At 49.6% G+C, this 17573-nt stretch overlaps 1 protein-coding gene across 5 annotated transcripts in view; it reads left to right on the top strand.

Annotated features, from left to right (window-relative positions):
• Positions 1-17573, top strand: part of Ldb3 (LIM domain binding 3) — a 57065-nt gene that overhangs the window by 28718 nt on the left and 10774 nt on the right. For 3 of the 5 annotated variants that reach the window (XM_038349568.1, XM_038349570.1, XM_038349565.1), the window contains 3 exons: positions 4302-4487; positions 7225-7370; positions 15714-16182. In XM_038349568.1, the coding sequence (XP_038205496.1) occupies positions 4302-4487; positions 7225-7370; positions 15714-16182 (801 nt within the window). The remainder of the gene's footprint in view (positions 1-4301; positions 4488-7224; positions 7371-15713; positions 16183-17573) is intronic. The other 2 variants (XM_038349567.1, XM_038349566.1) reach the window with 1 other exon arrangement.

The raw sequence follows: 17573 nt of genomic DNA, 5'->3' as shown, positions 1-17573 counted from the left end.
AGTTAGCGGCATCCTGTGTTTGTGAGTGAGGCGCCTGGCTACTGTGAATGCTAACAGACTCAGAAAGGGACACTGTAACTGTAACCATAATACAGCGTTGATATTGTGGACTCCAGACAGAAGAGACCTCTTACTGGAGGATAGGGCTTCCGGGAAGAGGTTAGTGTTCATGGTCTTGAGGGGTGTGGTATGTATAGACAGGGCTGGCGTGGCATCTACTCGGAGGGCACAGAGATGCTGAGGCAAAGAAAGGGATGGGAGATCCCAGTATCATCATTTTGACCAGGATGCATAGTCGGCAAAGACGGTCATAAAGAGCCGGGATCCAGATACAGAGTTCCAAGCTACGAGATTTGGAGCATATTTTGAAGGCAGAGTGGAATGGGCAAAGGTTGCAGGGCACTATTCCCACTGCAGCTGATAGAAAGATTCACAAAGACCATGGTGTAACGGAGGCCCTGGCCTCGTTACAAAGTGGCATAGCTGAACTTTCCTGTGCTATAGCACCAGGATGAAAGATAGAATCGCCCAGGGGGATGGCAACATAAAAAAAATTTATGATCAACACCCGAATGGCATTCTCTCATCATCCAATGAACAGAAATCGTCGCACTTCAGTGTCTTAGCTAACACGAGCAGTGTTGACATCCTAATCGTGGCAAATCCTCTTTCGTACCGGGACCAATCGTAGTATCACCATCACCAACAGTGCCAACCTGAGACCAGAGACCACAAACCCCCAAACCCTGACACGTCTGCAAGTATCAACCCCCTCTGTTCCAGACACACCCTAGTCATCAACCACAAAGTCAGCAGCCACCACGCAGACTGAAGGAGCGGGCCCACCTTGATACCTCCAGACAGAGGACAACACGGGCTGGAAGAGGAGCTGCAGCTAACAGTGCTGTCTGGCCACGCTCTCTCTTAGGCAGCCAAGACCGTCTGAGTTTAGTTTGCTTGGGTTTTTTTTAACTAGTTGCCTAAACTGAAGTGTGGGTTTGGGGGTATTGTGTGTGCTTAGCGCATATATAAGGCCCTGAATTCTATCCCCAACACCAAAACTTGAAAAATGAAAACAGGAATCTGAATGTGTGACAAAGGCAGGGAAGCGACTGTGGAATTGTAAAATTGTAAGCCAGGCCGGGGTGATCTCATGGGCCCTCTCTTTAGGACTAAAGTCAAGGTTATATAAGTTCTCTGAAATGCTTGCTTGCTGGCGCCTGTTTTTTTTTTGGAATTTCTGGAGACTCATGGATCTTCATGCAGAAACTGTTGTGGAACAAGAACCAAAGATCCTTCAGGATGGACTTTGATGTCTCTTCTCCCCTCTCTAGACCCTGGTGACTGTCTGTAGAGAGCGATCCTAGATAGGATGCTCTCAGCAAAAACTGAGAGTAGCAGATGCATGTGTGTGCCCATGCATCCCTGAGAGTGACCTTTGTCTCAGCCCCATGGTCAATGGTGCATTTTCCTGGGGTCTACATCCAACTCCAAATTTATTGCTTGGTAGCACACTGGAACAAAGGGGACAGACATCCAACCTGGATATTTCCATCACTCTCATCCTGAACAGGGTCATCAGTTGCCAGTGGTCCACTGGAAATGTCGGATGGTACAAGGAGGGACACAATGGTCTGTGTCATCCTGAGCCTTCCCATACTTGGCCACCCTGTGAGGAGGCCTCAAACAGTCATCTCAGCAGTTTCTCTGAGGTAGCCACGTAATCAGCATGACTTTCAGGGGCAAGGTATTTCAGAGGATGGGCAAGTGGCTTCACAGAGGTGTCATGGACATCACTGCCCAAGGCCCTCCTCTCTGACAACTAAGCCGTGAAAGTCCTGGGCAGGACGTAGATCCTTACCCATTGGAATATGCTCTTCGCTATGGGGTAGCCAGCCCACAACTTTGCTATTTCTTTAGCTCTCATCCTTGTATTCAGTTTTGCATTTTCTTCCTTTCTCACTGGATGGAGATGAATTAGGAGATGCTTTGGTAAGCACCTTGTGGCTTCCTTGCATTCATATCTGGCACAGACAGAGATGTCTATAATTTGCTACTCCATGTGTGGTTCATCGATAGCTCAGCATCACCAGGAAGTTTACTTGAAATTAGACTCAACCATACTTCAAACTTAACAAACTAGAAACTGATGTGTGGTGTTTTCTGCTTGTTTGTTTTGAGACAGGGTCTCATGATATAGCCCAGGTTCTCCCGGAACTCACTGTATATAACCCAGGCTGGCCTCAGACTCACAAAGCCTCCCAAAGGCTAGGATAACTGGTCTACCTAGCTATGTGATGTTTCACCAGAGAGACAATATCTCTCAACCCCAGGTTCCTTTTCTCCACATGAGACCTATGAGACTAATCTTTCAGGGAGTTTGGAAGGATAAAAGAAAGAATGGGCTAACACGGGCCCTGTGGAACTTGAAGAGGAAAGTGCTGAGATGTTACTTGGGTCCAATGAGAATCTGCCTTTCATCCGAAACACAATGTACTTGGCTGACCACAAGAAGAGGTTTCTTTCTTCCTCTGTGGGATACTGGTTAAGGCTTCAAATCAAATTGACCCTCAGTCATTTTGTTCTCATGGCTAAGTTCCAGAACCTTGAGAAGATGGATTCTGTTTCCATTTACTCACTTATTAAATAGGGCTGATTCTACCCCGTCAGGGGCTGCTGTGAGATATTAAAGGCATAATGGTGGAAACGGTATAGCGTGAGTAAATAAATCACATGGTTCTGGGGGAGTTATGACAACTTGTAGGCGTTTAGTTTGTCAACTATTGTGACAAAGAGAGATGTCAGTCAAAGATCTGAGAATGAGCTGGGTATGGTGGCACTTTCCTGTGACCCTAACTAACAGGGAAGCTAAAGCAGAAGAGGTACCTGAATACAGGTGTTAGCGACCAACTACTTCAAAAGGGGCGGGGAGGTAGGAAAGGATAGGGTGTGTATCTCTCTGCTTTCTCATGATTTGTGTTGGAGGGTTGGGGTTGTAGTGAGTGCTTTTTGGGGAAGGGGTGTACATGCACATTTCTGTGTGTGTGTCTGGAAGCTAGAGGTCAGTGCCAAGTGCCTTCCTCAACTGCAGTCTTACTTTAGTTTGTGAGACAGGGTTTCTGAATGTACTGATTAGCTGGCTGGCAAGCCCCAGAGATCCTCTTGTCTTTGTTTTCTTGGTGCTAGAATTGCAGGCTGCTGCACCTGGCTTTTTGTGTTCCTTAGGTGGATGCTAGGGATCTGAATTCAGATCCTCATGCTTAAGCCACGAGCATTTTACTGATTGAGACCTCTCCCCAGACCAATGAATGAAATTTTATTTTCTATCCCATTCTCAGGGAGCAGATCTAATCCTGTCGATCCGAACTCTGATCTATCTTCCTACAGGAGTTCTAGGGACAGTCTGGCTTACAGTAAATACCTGAGTATTCAGGTGGAGGCGTGGGCATCTGGTCTACCTGTCCTGGCTCAGCCAGGTGCTGAGTATGGCCATCCTTCCTGATCACACTGCGCCACCCAGGCAGAGTGGCTGCTTCTCTACTTCCAGGAAAAAGAGCCTTCAGCTCTATATGTTCATGTCACTCTTGAACATGCAGCAGACCCAGGCTTCCTGGTGACATAAGGGTCTATGAGCTCAGTAGGGTCGACCAATGGCCTCCCCATAGGTCCTGCCTCTCCTCCTCAGAATATGTCATGAAAAGGGGCCACATTTCTCTATCCCTCAACTGTTCTTGACCACATTACCCCCTTCTGGTCTGCTTTCCATGATAACTTCTGTCCATCTTCAGTCAGATGTACTGTCAGTGCCCTGGGCTAAAAACAATGTTCTTGTGGCTCCACAGCCTATGACTTTCACTCTCAATTATCCTCTTTGGGAGGGAGGGAGCTATAGCATCCTTCCCCAGATGTAATTTATGCCCCCAACTGAATGTACAAGCAGTAAGGAAAAGGCAAAGGTACACTGAATAGCAGGGGAACCTGGCTGATAACTCATGTGCTTTCCACTGCCTTGTAGTTTGCTGAGAAAGAAAAATCAGGAAGTAGCGGAAACCGAGGGGTAAACATCCCTCCAAGATTATGTTGCCAGGCCCCTCCCTGTGGTCTGATCATGCCCTCCTGGGATTCAAGAGGAGCTTTTTCTGGGCACCTGAAGGACGTGCCCTCACACATGCCTGGATCCTGCTCCGTATACAGAACAGAGGGCACTTTCCATCGTCCCCCTCCCACCCTACCCTACGTAGAGGACCTCAACAGACCTGAGGCCCATGTGACCTGTTGTCTTTTTGATCCCACCTCATCAGCACCCCTATTGAGCATGCTCCAGTGTGCACCAGCCAGGCCACTACCCCGCTACTGCCTGCTTCTGCCCAGCCGCCCGCTGCTGCCTCTCCCATTGCGGCCTCGCCAACCCTGGCCACAACTGCTGCTGCCCACGCTGCCGCTGCCTCTGCTGCAGGTCCTGCCTCGAGCCCTGTGGAGAGTCCCAGGTAACTGGTTCACAGATGCCAGACCCAACGTTGGGAAAAGGAGGCAAGAAAGAACATACCCTAAGTCTCTTTGTGGGCAGCTAAGTTCAAATAGTTAGGTCCCTGATGTTCTCCCAAGAAGGCAAGGCTGATACTGTTTGGTGCAGAGTGTGAAGGTGAAGTCAGGATGCATTTCTTGGGGTATATCAGCCATGATTATGAGAGGGATTATGTTCCCCCTCCTGGGAACATTCCTAGTGACAGGTAAAAGTCACACACACACACATTTATGTACATATACATGTGAACACGATAACACATAGGAAAGGAACACTGTGCACAGTTTTTGTTCTTAGAACTCAGAAAAGGAAGGTCAGGAAGGTCATCCACCGCTGGAAGAAATCAAGGAGGGCTCCTCGGAGGTGGGAACGTTGACATAGTTAGGTGGGACAGCTCAGCCACTAATTTGCCCGCTTCCTTATCCTCTCTTCTCTTGATGTGGAAACATTCTAACGTCGGAGTTCCCTATAGCAATGGGGTTTAAATCTTCCCCTCCGTGCAGAGCTTTACCATTTGAAACCCTAGAAAGTAAGTTAAGCTCTGAACCCGTTTCCTCACCAGCTAGGGTCTAAAGGTGTACATGAATATTAAGGTCGTTACTGGGGAGATTTGTTTATAAAATACCAAAACAGAGGCCAAAGGAAGGTGGCATGCGGGGGGGGGGGGGGGGGAGGGAGGCTGGGTGTGTCAGTCCAGCGTGGCCAGCTGGTACAGCAGCCGGGTTGGTTGGCCCAGTTGTCTTTCCAGGCTTCCAGGAATCGCTCAGTTGTTTTCAGCCAGGACCCAGATTTCCCAGTTCCCAAGGGAAACACGCCCCTTCGGGTCAGGGTGTATAGGGTCATGGTGCAGTTTGAAACAGCTTCTCCAGCCCAATTCAATCACTGCGGTGAGCCTGGTCCTGGCTGCCAGAGTGGTCCGTACCATTTTCCTAGGACAGGCTTAAGCAAACTGCTTCCCCTCCCACTCTGCAGACTCTCACTAAGGTCTTACCTCCTTCATGGAACAAGAACTCTGACGAAAGGGGAGAGATGTTCCTGTTGTGGAGAGTGGGGAAGGCTTCCAGCTTTCATAGGAAAAGAGAGGTGCTGGGTGCTGAAGCCTATGAACCCTGCCTCTCACAGAAGGGCAAACTCCAACTCCACGCTCCAGGCTTCCATGCCTGGGCCTGTCCACACACTGCTGATGGTCTCGGGACACCCCATGAGGGTGAATTCTTTCTTTTCATTACCTTACCAAGAGAGCAGAGCAGTATTCCACAGGGCATTGGGCTCCACTAGGAGGGGTCAGAGGGCACACTCTTAAACACAGATGTCTCCCTTCCTTGTACGTGGGCTCCAAAGGAGCTGGTGCTAGAGTCGCTCATTGGATGTACACCTTCTCCAGATGTCTTCAGCTTCCTTTCCCCGTGCCAGTACAGGATGCTGGCAAAGTATTCCCCCAGTAGTAGGAAAGTCTGGCTCTGACCCACTGACCTGTAGCCTCACCCAGTCACACAGAAGCTGGGCCCCCTTTGCATACTGTCTTTTTCTCCACCAATGTGCTTACTCCTCTGCCATTATTACAGGGATCTAGCCACAGCAGGATGGGAAGGGAAGGGAAGGAAAGGAAAGAATGCATAGCCCAGGTCTTGGATGCTGACTCTGAAGGTTACTTTACCTTGTCTGGGACAGTATGCAGACTTTCCTGGATGCATTCAGGTTATTGATGACAGCTTGCTATGCCAAGGCCATCCCTAGCAGAGACCCAGGCAAGAGGCAATCCTTTATCCTATAACGTGGCCCAGCAGGTCCAGTGGGCCGATAGGGAAGAGATGGAAGATGTGCAGGATGCCAAAGGCTGGGGGTATATTTCTAGGGGTTCATTTCTCCAGCACCCCACCAATGATCCATTTGCTGAGTATGGTCAAGTGTCCCCTTTAGGATATAGAGCATGTAAGGAGAGAAAGATACTCGATAGTTCGAAATGAAGAAAAGGGTTTCACACACAAGTGAGATTGGGAAACACTGCATCAGGCAAGATTAAATAAGCTGCCGGACTCTGGAACTTCCTGGACCCTTCAGCTCCCTGAAGAGAGAGGCCAAATTCAGCATTTCCTGAGGGCAAAGAACTGGGACACTTTTGTACTATCTCCTTGCTGAGCCACACGTGGGAAAGGCTGAGCCAATAGGAGGAAGCTGAGCCAATAGGAGGAAGCGGTGAGAGCTGTCTAAGAAGTAGAGTGTGGTTTTGCTGGGGCGCTGCCTGGGCCTCCTCACATCTTCCCGTGAACACTGTCACAACATTTTGCTCAAAAAAACCATGAGACTAATTGCTTCCACCAGCAGCAACATAAAGAAATAAGGAGACCAGGTGACCAGGGTGTCCCAGAAAGGGAAGTAGCTGTGACCATCTCCAGCTCCCTCTCTCCACCCTCTGCCTTGGTCCAAAGTCCTACTGCTGCAGTTCCCTTTGTGGAGAAAGCGCTCCCCGTGGGTCTAGCTGGTACCTCCCCTTCCTCTTTCCCAAGGTGGCAGCACTAGCCATAGAGACTAGCTTCCACCCCTCTAAGACCCTTTGGTTTCTTCATAGACTCTGGAAACAATCCCATGGGTGTTTCCGTCATAGTCCTGCCTAGAGATCAGATAGCAAACCTGGCATGGCTTTAGGTACCAGAGACGGATGGGCTGTTCCTGTTATAACTCTTCTGTCTTGGTTCCAGGCCACAGGCCTCTGCGTACAACTCTGCAACCGCCACTTCTCCAGCACCCTCTGCCCACACCAGCTACAGCGAGGGTCCAGCTGCCCCTGCACCCAAGCCCCGGGTTGTAACCACCGCCAGCATTAGGCCTTCTGTCTACCAGCCAGGTGAGAGCCAGAGGGGAGTGGGGGCGGGGCTCAAAGGGTCATCTGCTCCAGGCCAAGACACAGAAGCACAGGGTGCTTAGTTCTCTCCCCCCTCCCCTGGTTGTGGGGGTAGAATCCTAGGGAGGGTGGTTTGACCTTGGAAGACAGGTGGGTCACACCAGGCAGGGTTGGAGCCCTCTAGCTCTTTGGAAAGGGAAGGTTGTGACTGGATGTTTCCAGACTAAGTTGAGAGAGAAAAGGGCTGGGGGCAGGAGAGCAGGGTAGCACTAATAAAAAGTTGTTTCTTTAAGAATCTGGGTTGACCTCAAACTGGACAAGAAACTGTAACAAAAATGCCCCAGGCTTTGGGCTGGCTTACTGGTGTCACTGTCCTTTGAACAAGCTGCCCAACCAGTCTACTCTGTGTTTTCCTCAGGTGACACAGGATAGCTGGGGCACACGTGACATAGCAGTAGAGTCATAGTAGAACCAAGGCAGACCTCGTCAGTTACAGTCCTGCCTCTGTGGCTCTTTCCAGTCAGTGCCTAGCGTGTTCCTACAGAACTGAGAGGTAGCCTATGTTTCCTAATGTCCTAGGCAGAGCCAGCCTTCTTCTTCAGAGACCAAGATAGTTCTCAGGCTGGCACACGGCCCACTTTCCTATCAGCCATTGCTCTAAGAAGCCAAGGGTGCTCTAGAAGGTGTTGTTTTCAGACTAGAGGAAGGTCCTTGACATCCAAGCCCTGAACCTAGTCACCACCTTTCTTCCTCTTGGGTTCTGAACCTGGACTTTAGGAGGGCAGGGCTGTGGCGGATTTTCTCTTTTGTATACGCCTGACTTGAGCTTGCCATGTGGAGAGAAACAACAAAGGCGTAGAACAATAAACAGGGAATGGAGGTGCCAACTTGGTGATAGAGTGTGTATCTAGCATGTGTGAGGCCCCTGGGTTCAATCCCTCACATCACACACATGCATGCACGCACACACACACACACACACACACACACACACACACACACGCATGCGCGCACATACTCACGCACAGACACGTGCACACACGCATGCGCACACACACGCTGCACACATGCACATGCACGCATGCTCACACACACACACAGGCAAGCAGGCTGGTGAGGAACATATCATACAGTCACAGAGAGAGGCCATGAGCTTGCCTTCTGTATTCTGGCAGCTATGAACACACAGGAATGAGCCTTAAATATTTTTATAACGATCACTTGATGTCCATTCCATGGGTTAACAAAATAGAATGTTAGGTGGGTACATACCTTCCACTTAAACATTCTACCTTCATAGCTGGTCGGTGGTGGTGCATGCCTTTAACCTCAGCACTCAGGAAGCAGAGGGAGGTGAACCTCTGTGAGTTCAAGGCCAGCCTGGTCTGCAAAGTGAGTTCCAGGCCAGCTAGGGTTACACAGAGAAACCCTGTTTTTAACTCCTGCAAAAAAGTAATACAGTATCCTTCAACATATAGTTATTGTCATCTTGAATCATAGAAAGCAATGACGATTTTGTATTTGCTGTTATGAGACAAATATTTTTCTCTCTTCAAAATCATTATACACATATAATTTGTTTTGCTTTTGAAACAGGGTCTCTTGATGTAGCCCTGGCTATCCTGGAACTAGCTCTGTAGACCAGGCTGGCCTCAAACTCAGATATCCACCTGCCTCTGCCTCCCAAGTACTGGGTTTAAAGGCATGAGCCACCACCGCCCAGCACACATAAAAATTTTAACAGATGTTTTGTGTGTTTGTTTGTTGGCAGGGTGGCTCATGTAGCTTAGGCTGGCTGTCCATCCCCCTGCCTGAACCTCCCAAGTACTAGGATTATAAACACGGGCCACCACACCCAGTTTTTAATAGATTTTTAAAAAAAAGAACACTTTTCAGTCCACAGCAAAATTGAACGAAAGGTGTCATTCCCCAAATATCCCTTCCCTTGGCCCTGTGCGCTCATCCCACACACACCCTTTTCCACATACCTCATGGTAAAAGCAGACATGTTTAGGAAAGAGATGGGTCGTTTCAGTGAAGAAGGAAAGGGGACTTGTGCTGTACAAGTATGAGCTGGCCAAGTCGCGTTGGGGTAAAGAACAGCACAGACAAAGTCTAGCCTCCAAAGTGTACCCTGTTTGAGCGTGAGACCCCAGAAAGTTTTCCCCTGGGGGCCTTGCTTGGGGAAGGACACACTTGCTGAGCGGGGGCAGAGGTGAAAGAATCAGTCCCCTTCATTACAAAGAGAATTGAGTATAGACAGGACGCATTTTAGCTTGGGAGGAACACCCATCCTGCCTACCTCACCTCTGAGACCTGAACTTTCTCATTTGAGTAGGATGGGGGAGAGGGGAGAAGAGGTCTCTGCAGACGAACCGATGTCTCTAGCTCGATGCCATCTCGGCCATTTCTGGTCCAAAGAAAGAAAGTTCTGAGGTCAAAACTCCACCGACCAAGGAGGCATTTTGGAAGGGGATCAGTACAAATCTTCTATATAGGAGACAGAAAAACCACCCCCGTGCAGACTGGAAAAGCAAGAAGAAGCTTGCAGAAGGAGGATAGAGTAGGGTTAGGTGCACGTGAGGCCTTGTGCCTGCACAAGGAAGACCATTCCTGGCAGCACCGCCAGGCACTTCCGGCACCTTCCCTGGCCTGTCCTCCGCAGGCCCGCCAGGGGGCGGCCCGGCTTTCCAGCTGCTTCTCCGGCTCCGGCCTAGGCGGGCCAGACGCGCAGGAGCCCGGGCCTCTGCGTGGTTCCCAGGCGGTGCAGACGTTAACTCATTCCTGCCTGGAGCAGAGGAGAGGCCTGCCTCCACCCTTCCTTCTCCGGGAGGCCGGGATGCCAACGGGCTCCAGGGGTGACTGACAGTCTGCCAGGGCCAGGGGACAGTGCGGATCCGTGCCCCTCTCCGCTTGCTGGGCTTGGGAGACCAGGGCACCGCCGAGCACTAGCGGCCCTCTGGGGCCAATCCCCGGCCGCAGCTTCCGGCTGGCGGAGGCAGGGTGGCGTTTCATTGGGATCTTATCTCTGGCGCCGGGGTTGGGCGTCCGCTGCCCAGAACACCTGAGGCCCGGGCCTGCTTGACCAGTGGGCGGAGGACACTGTGGGCCCGGGGATGACCACGTTGTCCCGCGGGCCGGGCGGCGACCCGGGTGCTCGCTGTGAGGACCTAGCGCGGGCCGGAGTGACTCAGATCACCTTGTTTAATTACACAGTCCCGGGGCCGCCGAGTGCGATAGGAGCCTTTTGAACGTGCCAATTAGAGATGAAATATCACCTTCTAATTTGAACCGGCTTAATTCCTTCACGTAGAAATAGCAACAGCCCGGGGGCTCCGAGATGAGGTATCGGGTCTCTTCTGGCATTCGAGAGGTGGAGGGGTGAGGCAGCCAAGAACTGGGGGGGACAGGGGACCGAGCTCCCTGTACCCCCCCACCCCACCCCCAAGGATCTGTCAGACACAGGGCTCCAAGTGCAAAGTCCTCCTCTGGCCACCTAGTCCCAGAGGGAAGGAGAAAGCTAAACTGGGTCCGATTCCAGCCTCCCTCTCGGAGGCCTGTGTTGGGGTTTGGAAAACGAAGGAGGTTCAGGGAGTTGGAAGGCCTGGGATGGGAGGAAGAGAATGTCTGCCCTGCAGAGGGAGTGGTTGGAGGGGAGGCAGTAAGGTGGGCGAAGGCCCGGTTTATTTGGAAGGGGCGTGTTGAAGCCTGTTTGCGCCAAAGCCTGCTTCTGCATTCGGAGTGGTTTAGAGAGCTCTGGGGCCGATTGGCGTGCGTTTCTGCTAGGAAGCTTGCAAGCTAGCTAGCTGACCTTGACGGGCCACTTAAGCTCTCCGAGTTGTCTGTAAATTTGACTCGCAAGTATTCTGCCTTCTATTACACAAAATTCTGTACATCAGTGTGGAAGCCAACAATGCTTGGCAGCCACTGTTTCAAAGAAGGCAGTCATCCAAGAGGAACACATTTTTACGTTTTTAAAAAGTAAAAGAAGGCGAGTGAAATTGATTTAAATACGTTTTATTTAGCTCAGCACATACAATTTTCAGGGAATTTTTTTGTTAGTTTTTGAGACAGTTTGGTTTTTTTTTTTTTTTTTTTTGTAGCCCTGACTGTTCTGGTACTCTGTAGACCAGGCTGGCCTAGAACTCAATGATCCACCTGCCTCTGCCTCCCTAGTGCGGAGATTAAAGGTGTGCACCATCACACCTGGTGTGTGTGTGTGTGTGTGTGTGTGTGTGTTTTGCCTGCATGTGAGTGTGTTGGATCCCCTGGAACTGGAGTTGCAGACAGTTGTGAGCTGCCATGTGGGTGCTATGAATTTAAACCAGGTCCTCCGGAAGAGCAACCAGTGCTCTTAACTGCTGAGCCTTTCTCCAGAGCCATCCCTTGAGCCTCCTCTCCCCTTTTTTCATTGTATGTATGTGTCTGTGTAGGTATATATGCTTGAGTGCAGGTGCCTACACAGGCCTGAAGAGGACGTGGAATCCCCGGAAGCTTGAATTTAAGGCAGTTAAAGAGCTGTCCAACCTGAGTGAGTGCTGGGAACCCAACGCCAGTCTTCTACAAGAGTAGCAGATGCTCCTAATCTCTGAACCTCTTTCCAGTTGTAGCTCAGTATGTTAAAGTGTTTAAGAGCTGGATAATTCACTGGCCTTTGGGAAATTGAGGCAGGAAGATCACTGGAGTTCAGTCTAGGTAACAGCGAGATCTGGCTCAAAAGATAAACAGATAAGGGACTGAAGAGGTGGACCAGTGACCAAGAGCACCAGCTGCTCTTCCATAGGACCCACAACCAGCTGTAACTCCAGTTCCAAAGGATCTGCATCCTCTATTGACTTCCCCAGGTACTACATACACAGTGCTACATACACAGGCACGTATCTGCACACATTCCACAAATAAACAGTTTTTTTTTTGCCTTTTTTTGTTTTTGTTTTTGTTTTTTTGTTTTTTTGTTTTTTTTGGTTTTTCGAGACAGGGTTTCTCTGTGGCTTTGGAGCCTGTCCTGGAACTAGCTCTTGTAGACCAGGCTGGTCTCGAACTCACAGAAATCCGCCTGCCTCTGCCTCCCGAGTGCTGGGATTAAAGGCGTGCGCCACCACCACCCGGCACAAATAAACAGTTTTAAACATACAATCAACATAAGATGATTATTACTGAGATGGTTTATATTCTTTTACTAAGTCTTCAAATTTTTACACTTAATAGTATATTTATACTCAATAAGAACATTTTAGGTGACCACATAAGGCCATAGTTTGGAGTTCACGGGGCTTTTGCCAGGTGTACAGAGCCAGGTGTACAGGCGCACAAGCTTCTAATCTAGTACTCATGAGGTTGAGGCACAAGGGTACAAGGATCATTGAACTTTTGAGGCTAGCCTGGAATACATAGTAAGTTCCAGGATAGCTTGGGCTAAATATAAAAAGTATACAAAAGGCTTGGTTGGATATGATGGTACACGCCTTTAATCCCAGCACTTGAGAGGCAGAGGCAGGTGGATCTCTGAGTTCTAGGCCAGCCTGGTCTACAGAGTGAATTCCAGGACTCCTAGGGCTACACAGAGAAACCCTGGAACTCACTTTGTAGACCAGAGTGGCCTCGAACTCACAGAGATCCACCTACCCTTGCCTCCCTGAGCACTGGGGTTAAAGGCGTGTGCCAATACCGGCTTGTAACTTTTAGCAGAGGACTGTGGTTTATGTGAGGTTTATGTGGTTTACGCGGTTAAAATGAGGAAGAAGGAAAAGGGTAGAAAAAAAATGAAATGAAAAGCAAAGAGAAAGGAAGATATAATTTACACAGATGTGCAAAGTGTGCAAAAGAGGGTGACACTGCTCTGGGGTTTTGTGGGATCGCTACCTCCCAGTACTCCAACAGTACCCCTAAAGTGACCTTTGTTCCTAGCATTTGGAGACCCTCAGGACACCAGGAAGCAAGGTGAAACTGTTGAAGTCACAACACCTTGAGTTTGGGACTTCAACTTTATGAAGTGCATTCCTGTAGCTTCCCACCACACTGCCTGAGGTAGTAGGCAGGACACCACTCATTCCTGGCAATGTGACTTCAGAGAATCACACCTCCCTCCCCACTGCCGCCCTCCAGCATACCTGCTGGGGCTTTGAGATGAGCCCGATAGTATATTCCAACCTGAAGTCCAAATGCTACTGTCCCCACCATTCTCATTCACAATTAGGCACACGCACACACACACACACAGCTGTATCAGGCACTAAATTAAGCACCACATTTCTTATTTTCCTAATTCTCACAGTAATTCCGATACCATTTTCAGAGGAAGAAACAGCCCAGAGAGGTTAACAACTTTATTGACCCAAGGATAGCAGCTAGAAAATCTTAGAAGTAGAGTGTGAAACCAGGGTGCTTGGGATGGAACCCAGAGTCTCAAAAACGCTAAGCAAGCGCTAACCACTGAGTCCCAAGCCTCAAATTAGGGTGTTTGACAGCTCTGCTTCCTTCCAGAGCACGGGGTCTCCTCTGGGTGTTAAAAGTGACTTCTCCACAATGTTGTACATCAGTGGAAATTGGATTTGTGTTCTTTGTAGAAGCAGCATGGAGTTTAGGAAGGTTTACAGTCTTGTTCTGCTGCTTGCTCTGAGCTCTCATGCCCTCGAGTGTAAAAGGGAATAATGAAGAATATGACTCAGTTGACCGACCTGCTATGTGCCTCGCCCACATCCTAAGTGGGAGGAAGATTCCAGATGGAGAATCTATCTTTGGGAGCCAGTATCACTCTAGGGCAGGGCCGTGGAAGGCTTTATACACTGGCTGTCACCATAGTCACAGTCCTAGCCAGCGGAAGCACAGGGGCTCTGCACTTCCCAGTTCTGAAGTGCCAGTCATTGGGGAACCATAGGCACAGAGTTGGAGTCACCCAAGAGGGCTCAGGGCACCAGGTGGAAAAAAGAGACCAGACAGGGCCATGGTTCTGAGACCAGCTATGACCCAGAAAGGGCTGCTTCAATACAATCCATCCCACCCAGGCCTGGCTTGGATGTGGGCAGGGAGGCTACCATGATATACATTCCCTGCTGGGTAAGATGGTGCTCTGCCCCTAACAGACATGAAGTAGAGTTGAGGTTTCTAGAACCATCTTTACTATAGTCAGAGAACTGGCTGACCATGGGCTCAGGACATGGTCAGGACATAACTAGATCTCTTCAGCTGTCTCTGCAGTGGGGATCTCTACAGAAAAAATCTCAGGTTGTGAGAGCCCTTGGCAGAGAATGTTAACAACTGTAATGCTCTATCTGTGTGATGAACTCAGTTTCTCCACCCCCAGTGAAGGCAAACAGGTTTCAGTGGGAGTGCAGTGCATTCTTGTCCCTAATGGGAACCTCTGGGGTGTCATGTGCACTCTCAGTTTGTACCAAGGCGATGTAGGAGAGCAGGGATCAGCCAAGGACCAGCTGAGCAGCTAGCCCTGGGCTGCATGGTGCTCACACCTCTGCCTGGGCTCACCAAGCGACTAAGATAGGTAGGGACCTATCAAATCAAGACAGAATTTCCTCCCAGCACAAACCAACTCAAACTGTTTTCAAGACAGCAGTAGTAGCTAAACTTGAAACATGAACCTGAGAACACAGCTTCTTGGGCATCTGTTCTGTCTTGAGGACTAGAAAAATTGCAATCTGATTGGGATGTCTGAGAGTCAGACCACCATCCAGGGCACCACTGAAAGCATCCTGAGTTCACCCTCTCTTATCCACTTCCTGATCCAGACACTCCCTGTCTTGCTCCCCATCTTTTTTTGTTTGTTTGTTTTTTGTTTTTCGAGACAGCGTTTCTCTGTGTAACAATCCTAGCTGTCCTGGAACTAGCTCTTATAGACCAGACTGGCCTCGAACTCACAGAGATCCACCTGTCTCTGCCTCTCTAGTGCTGGGATAATGGTATGCGCCATCACCACCCAGTGCTCCCCATTTTTTATAGGACCAGGGCAGCCAAGGCTTGGCAGAACCACACCCTGAACAGCCACAATATTTATAGCTACATCCCTTCTGGGGCCTGGGCAAGCTCCCCAGGGCTCTGCTGCCACCCTTGGTTATCTGGGCTCTTGCTGAGAATTAAAATCTGGTTCACTAAGAAGTAACTTAGTGGTACTGCACTGCATTTGCTTAGTGTACTTGAGTCTCTGGTTGCCTTCCACAACACACACACACACACACACACACACACACACACACACACACACACCTCTTCCTTTAAAAATTGGAGTTATACTGTCCCAATGTTAAGTTTGTCTTTTATGGTTCTCTGACTGGGATGACAGAGGAGGGAGAATGAATTCCTAACACATATTGTTTGTATGTTTTTGGCTTGCAGTGCCTGCATCTACCTACAGCCCGTCCCCAGGAGCCAATTATAGTTCCGCTCCCTATACCCCCTCACCTGCTCCTGCTTATACCCCCTCACCTGCACCCACCTATACCCCCTCACCTGCTCCCACCTATACCCCCTCACCTGCTCCCACCTATTCCCCTTCCCCTGCACCAGCTTATACCCCTTCCCCTGCCCCAAACTATAGCCCTGCCCCCTCAGCAGCCTACAGCGGGGGCCCTGCAGAGTCTGCCAGCCGCCCACCCTGGGTGACTGATGACAGCTTCTCTCAGAAGTTTGCTCCTGGAAAGAGCACCACTTCTGTCAGCAAGCAGACCCTGCCCCGGGGGGCTCCAGGCTACAACCCAACAGGTCCACAGGTGACCCCTCTTGCCAGGGGCCTGTTCCAGAGAGCTGAACGCTTCCCAGCTAGCAGCCGGACTCCCCTCTGTGGGCACTGCAACAATGTCATCAGGTACAGGCAGGGGTGGACAGACGGGAGGGGTGACAGCCAGGATGGCAGATATAGGCGAAAGGTCAGCCTCATGGGGAAGCCTCGGGTCTCTCTGGCTCACCTCTATGAGCTTTAGCTTCCATACCTATGTGGCACCCACATCCCTGGGGAATTGGGAAGATTCCATGAGGTAAGTGGGTGAAGCTCTCAGCGTGGTGCCTGGTGCCAGGAGCTCTCCCTTGGGCTAAGGCTGGGTTCTGGGAATCTTCAGCCTTATTGTCAGGTTTATTGAGCACATTGCAAGTCAAATGACAGTGCCGGTTTTGACCCAGCTTTCCTATAGGGTTGCTTCTGGATCTTTCCACAGACAGGTCCATACCTCTTAGGGCCCTGATAGACACTTCGCTGAAATTAAAGCAAGTAATTTCCCTTAGAAGTCATGAGTTCGAGGCCAGCCTGGTCTACAGAGTGAGTTTCAGGATAGTCAGAGATACGCAGATAAACCCTGTCTTAGAAAAGCGAAACAAACAAACAAAATTTTATTAAAAAAAAAAAAAGAAGAAGAAGAAGTCAGGGGCCTCAGACCTTGCTTGTTAAATACAGTATGTCTGTGTATATGTGTGGTATATGCCTCCATATGTGAAAAACATACCCTTTAGAAAAACAAGCAGAGGCCAGGCATGGTGGTGGCACACACCTTTAGTCCCCAGCACTAGGGAAGCATAAGCAGGCATATCTCTGTAAGTTCAAAGCCAGGCTCTTCTAAAAGCTAGTTCTAGGCCAGCCAGGGCTAGAAAGTGAGATCCTGTCCCCAAAACAATAGCAAAATGAACAGAGAAGAACTAGAAAAAACAGAACTGAAAAAGTTAGAACCTGAGATTTTCTGCTAGTTCCAGTGTTCTGAATACTAATCTGAACCAGAGCCTTCAGGTTTATCATCTGCCACTTCCTGTGACCTTGAACGAGTTCCTGGATTTTCCCGCCTCAATTTTCTGTACTGATAATCTGGCATCATAATAGTTCCTTCTTCATAGAACTGCTATGAGGATTAGTTATATTAACAAAGTAAGATCATTCTTGAAGAGTCTCTAGCACACAGCAGTTTAATAAAGGTTAACCACCATTGCCATTGCTCTCAGAATAACCTGGATGACCTGAACCCTGTGGTGTGTTTACTCGGTCCTCTGTGGGAGACATTTGAATTGCTTCCAGGTTCTCTTTGTTAGGTTTTGGATTGTGTGTTCCATTATAACAGGGTCTCTCTGTGTAGTCCTGGCTAGTCTGGAGCTTACTATGTAGACCAGACTGGCCTTGAACTCTGCCGGCCACGTGCTGGTGTGCACCCCCGTGTCCCATCTTCTGGTTCTGTTTATTGTGTTACTTACTGACATGACATCTTTCCACATGGAACT

The sequence above is a fragment of the Arvicola amphibius genome, chromosome 12 (genome assembly GCF_903992535.2).
Source record: "Arvicola amphibius chromosome 12, mArvAmp1.2, whole genome shotgun sequence".
NCBI classification, from domain to species: Eukaryota; Metazoa; Chordata; class Mammalia; order Rodentia; family Cricetidae; genus Arvicola; species Arvicola amphibius.
Note: the sequence above shows the minus strand (reverse complement) of the source record. Positions and strands in the feature narration are given on the sequence as shown.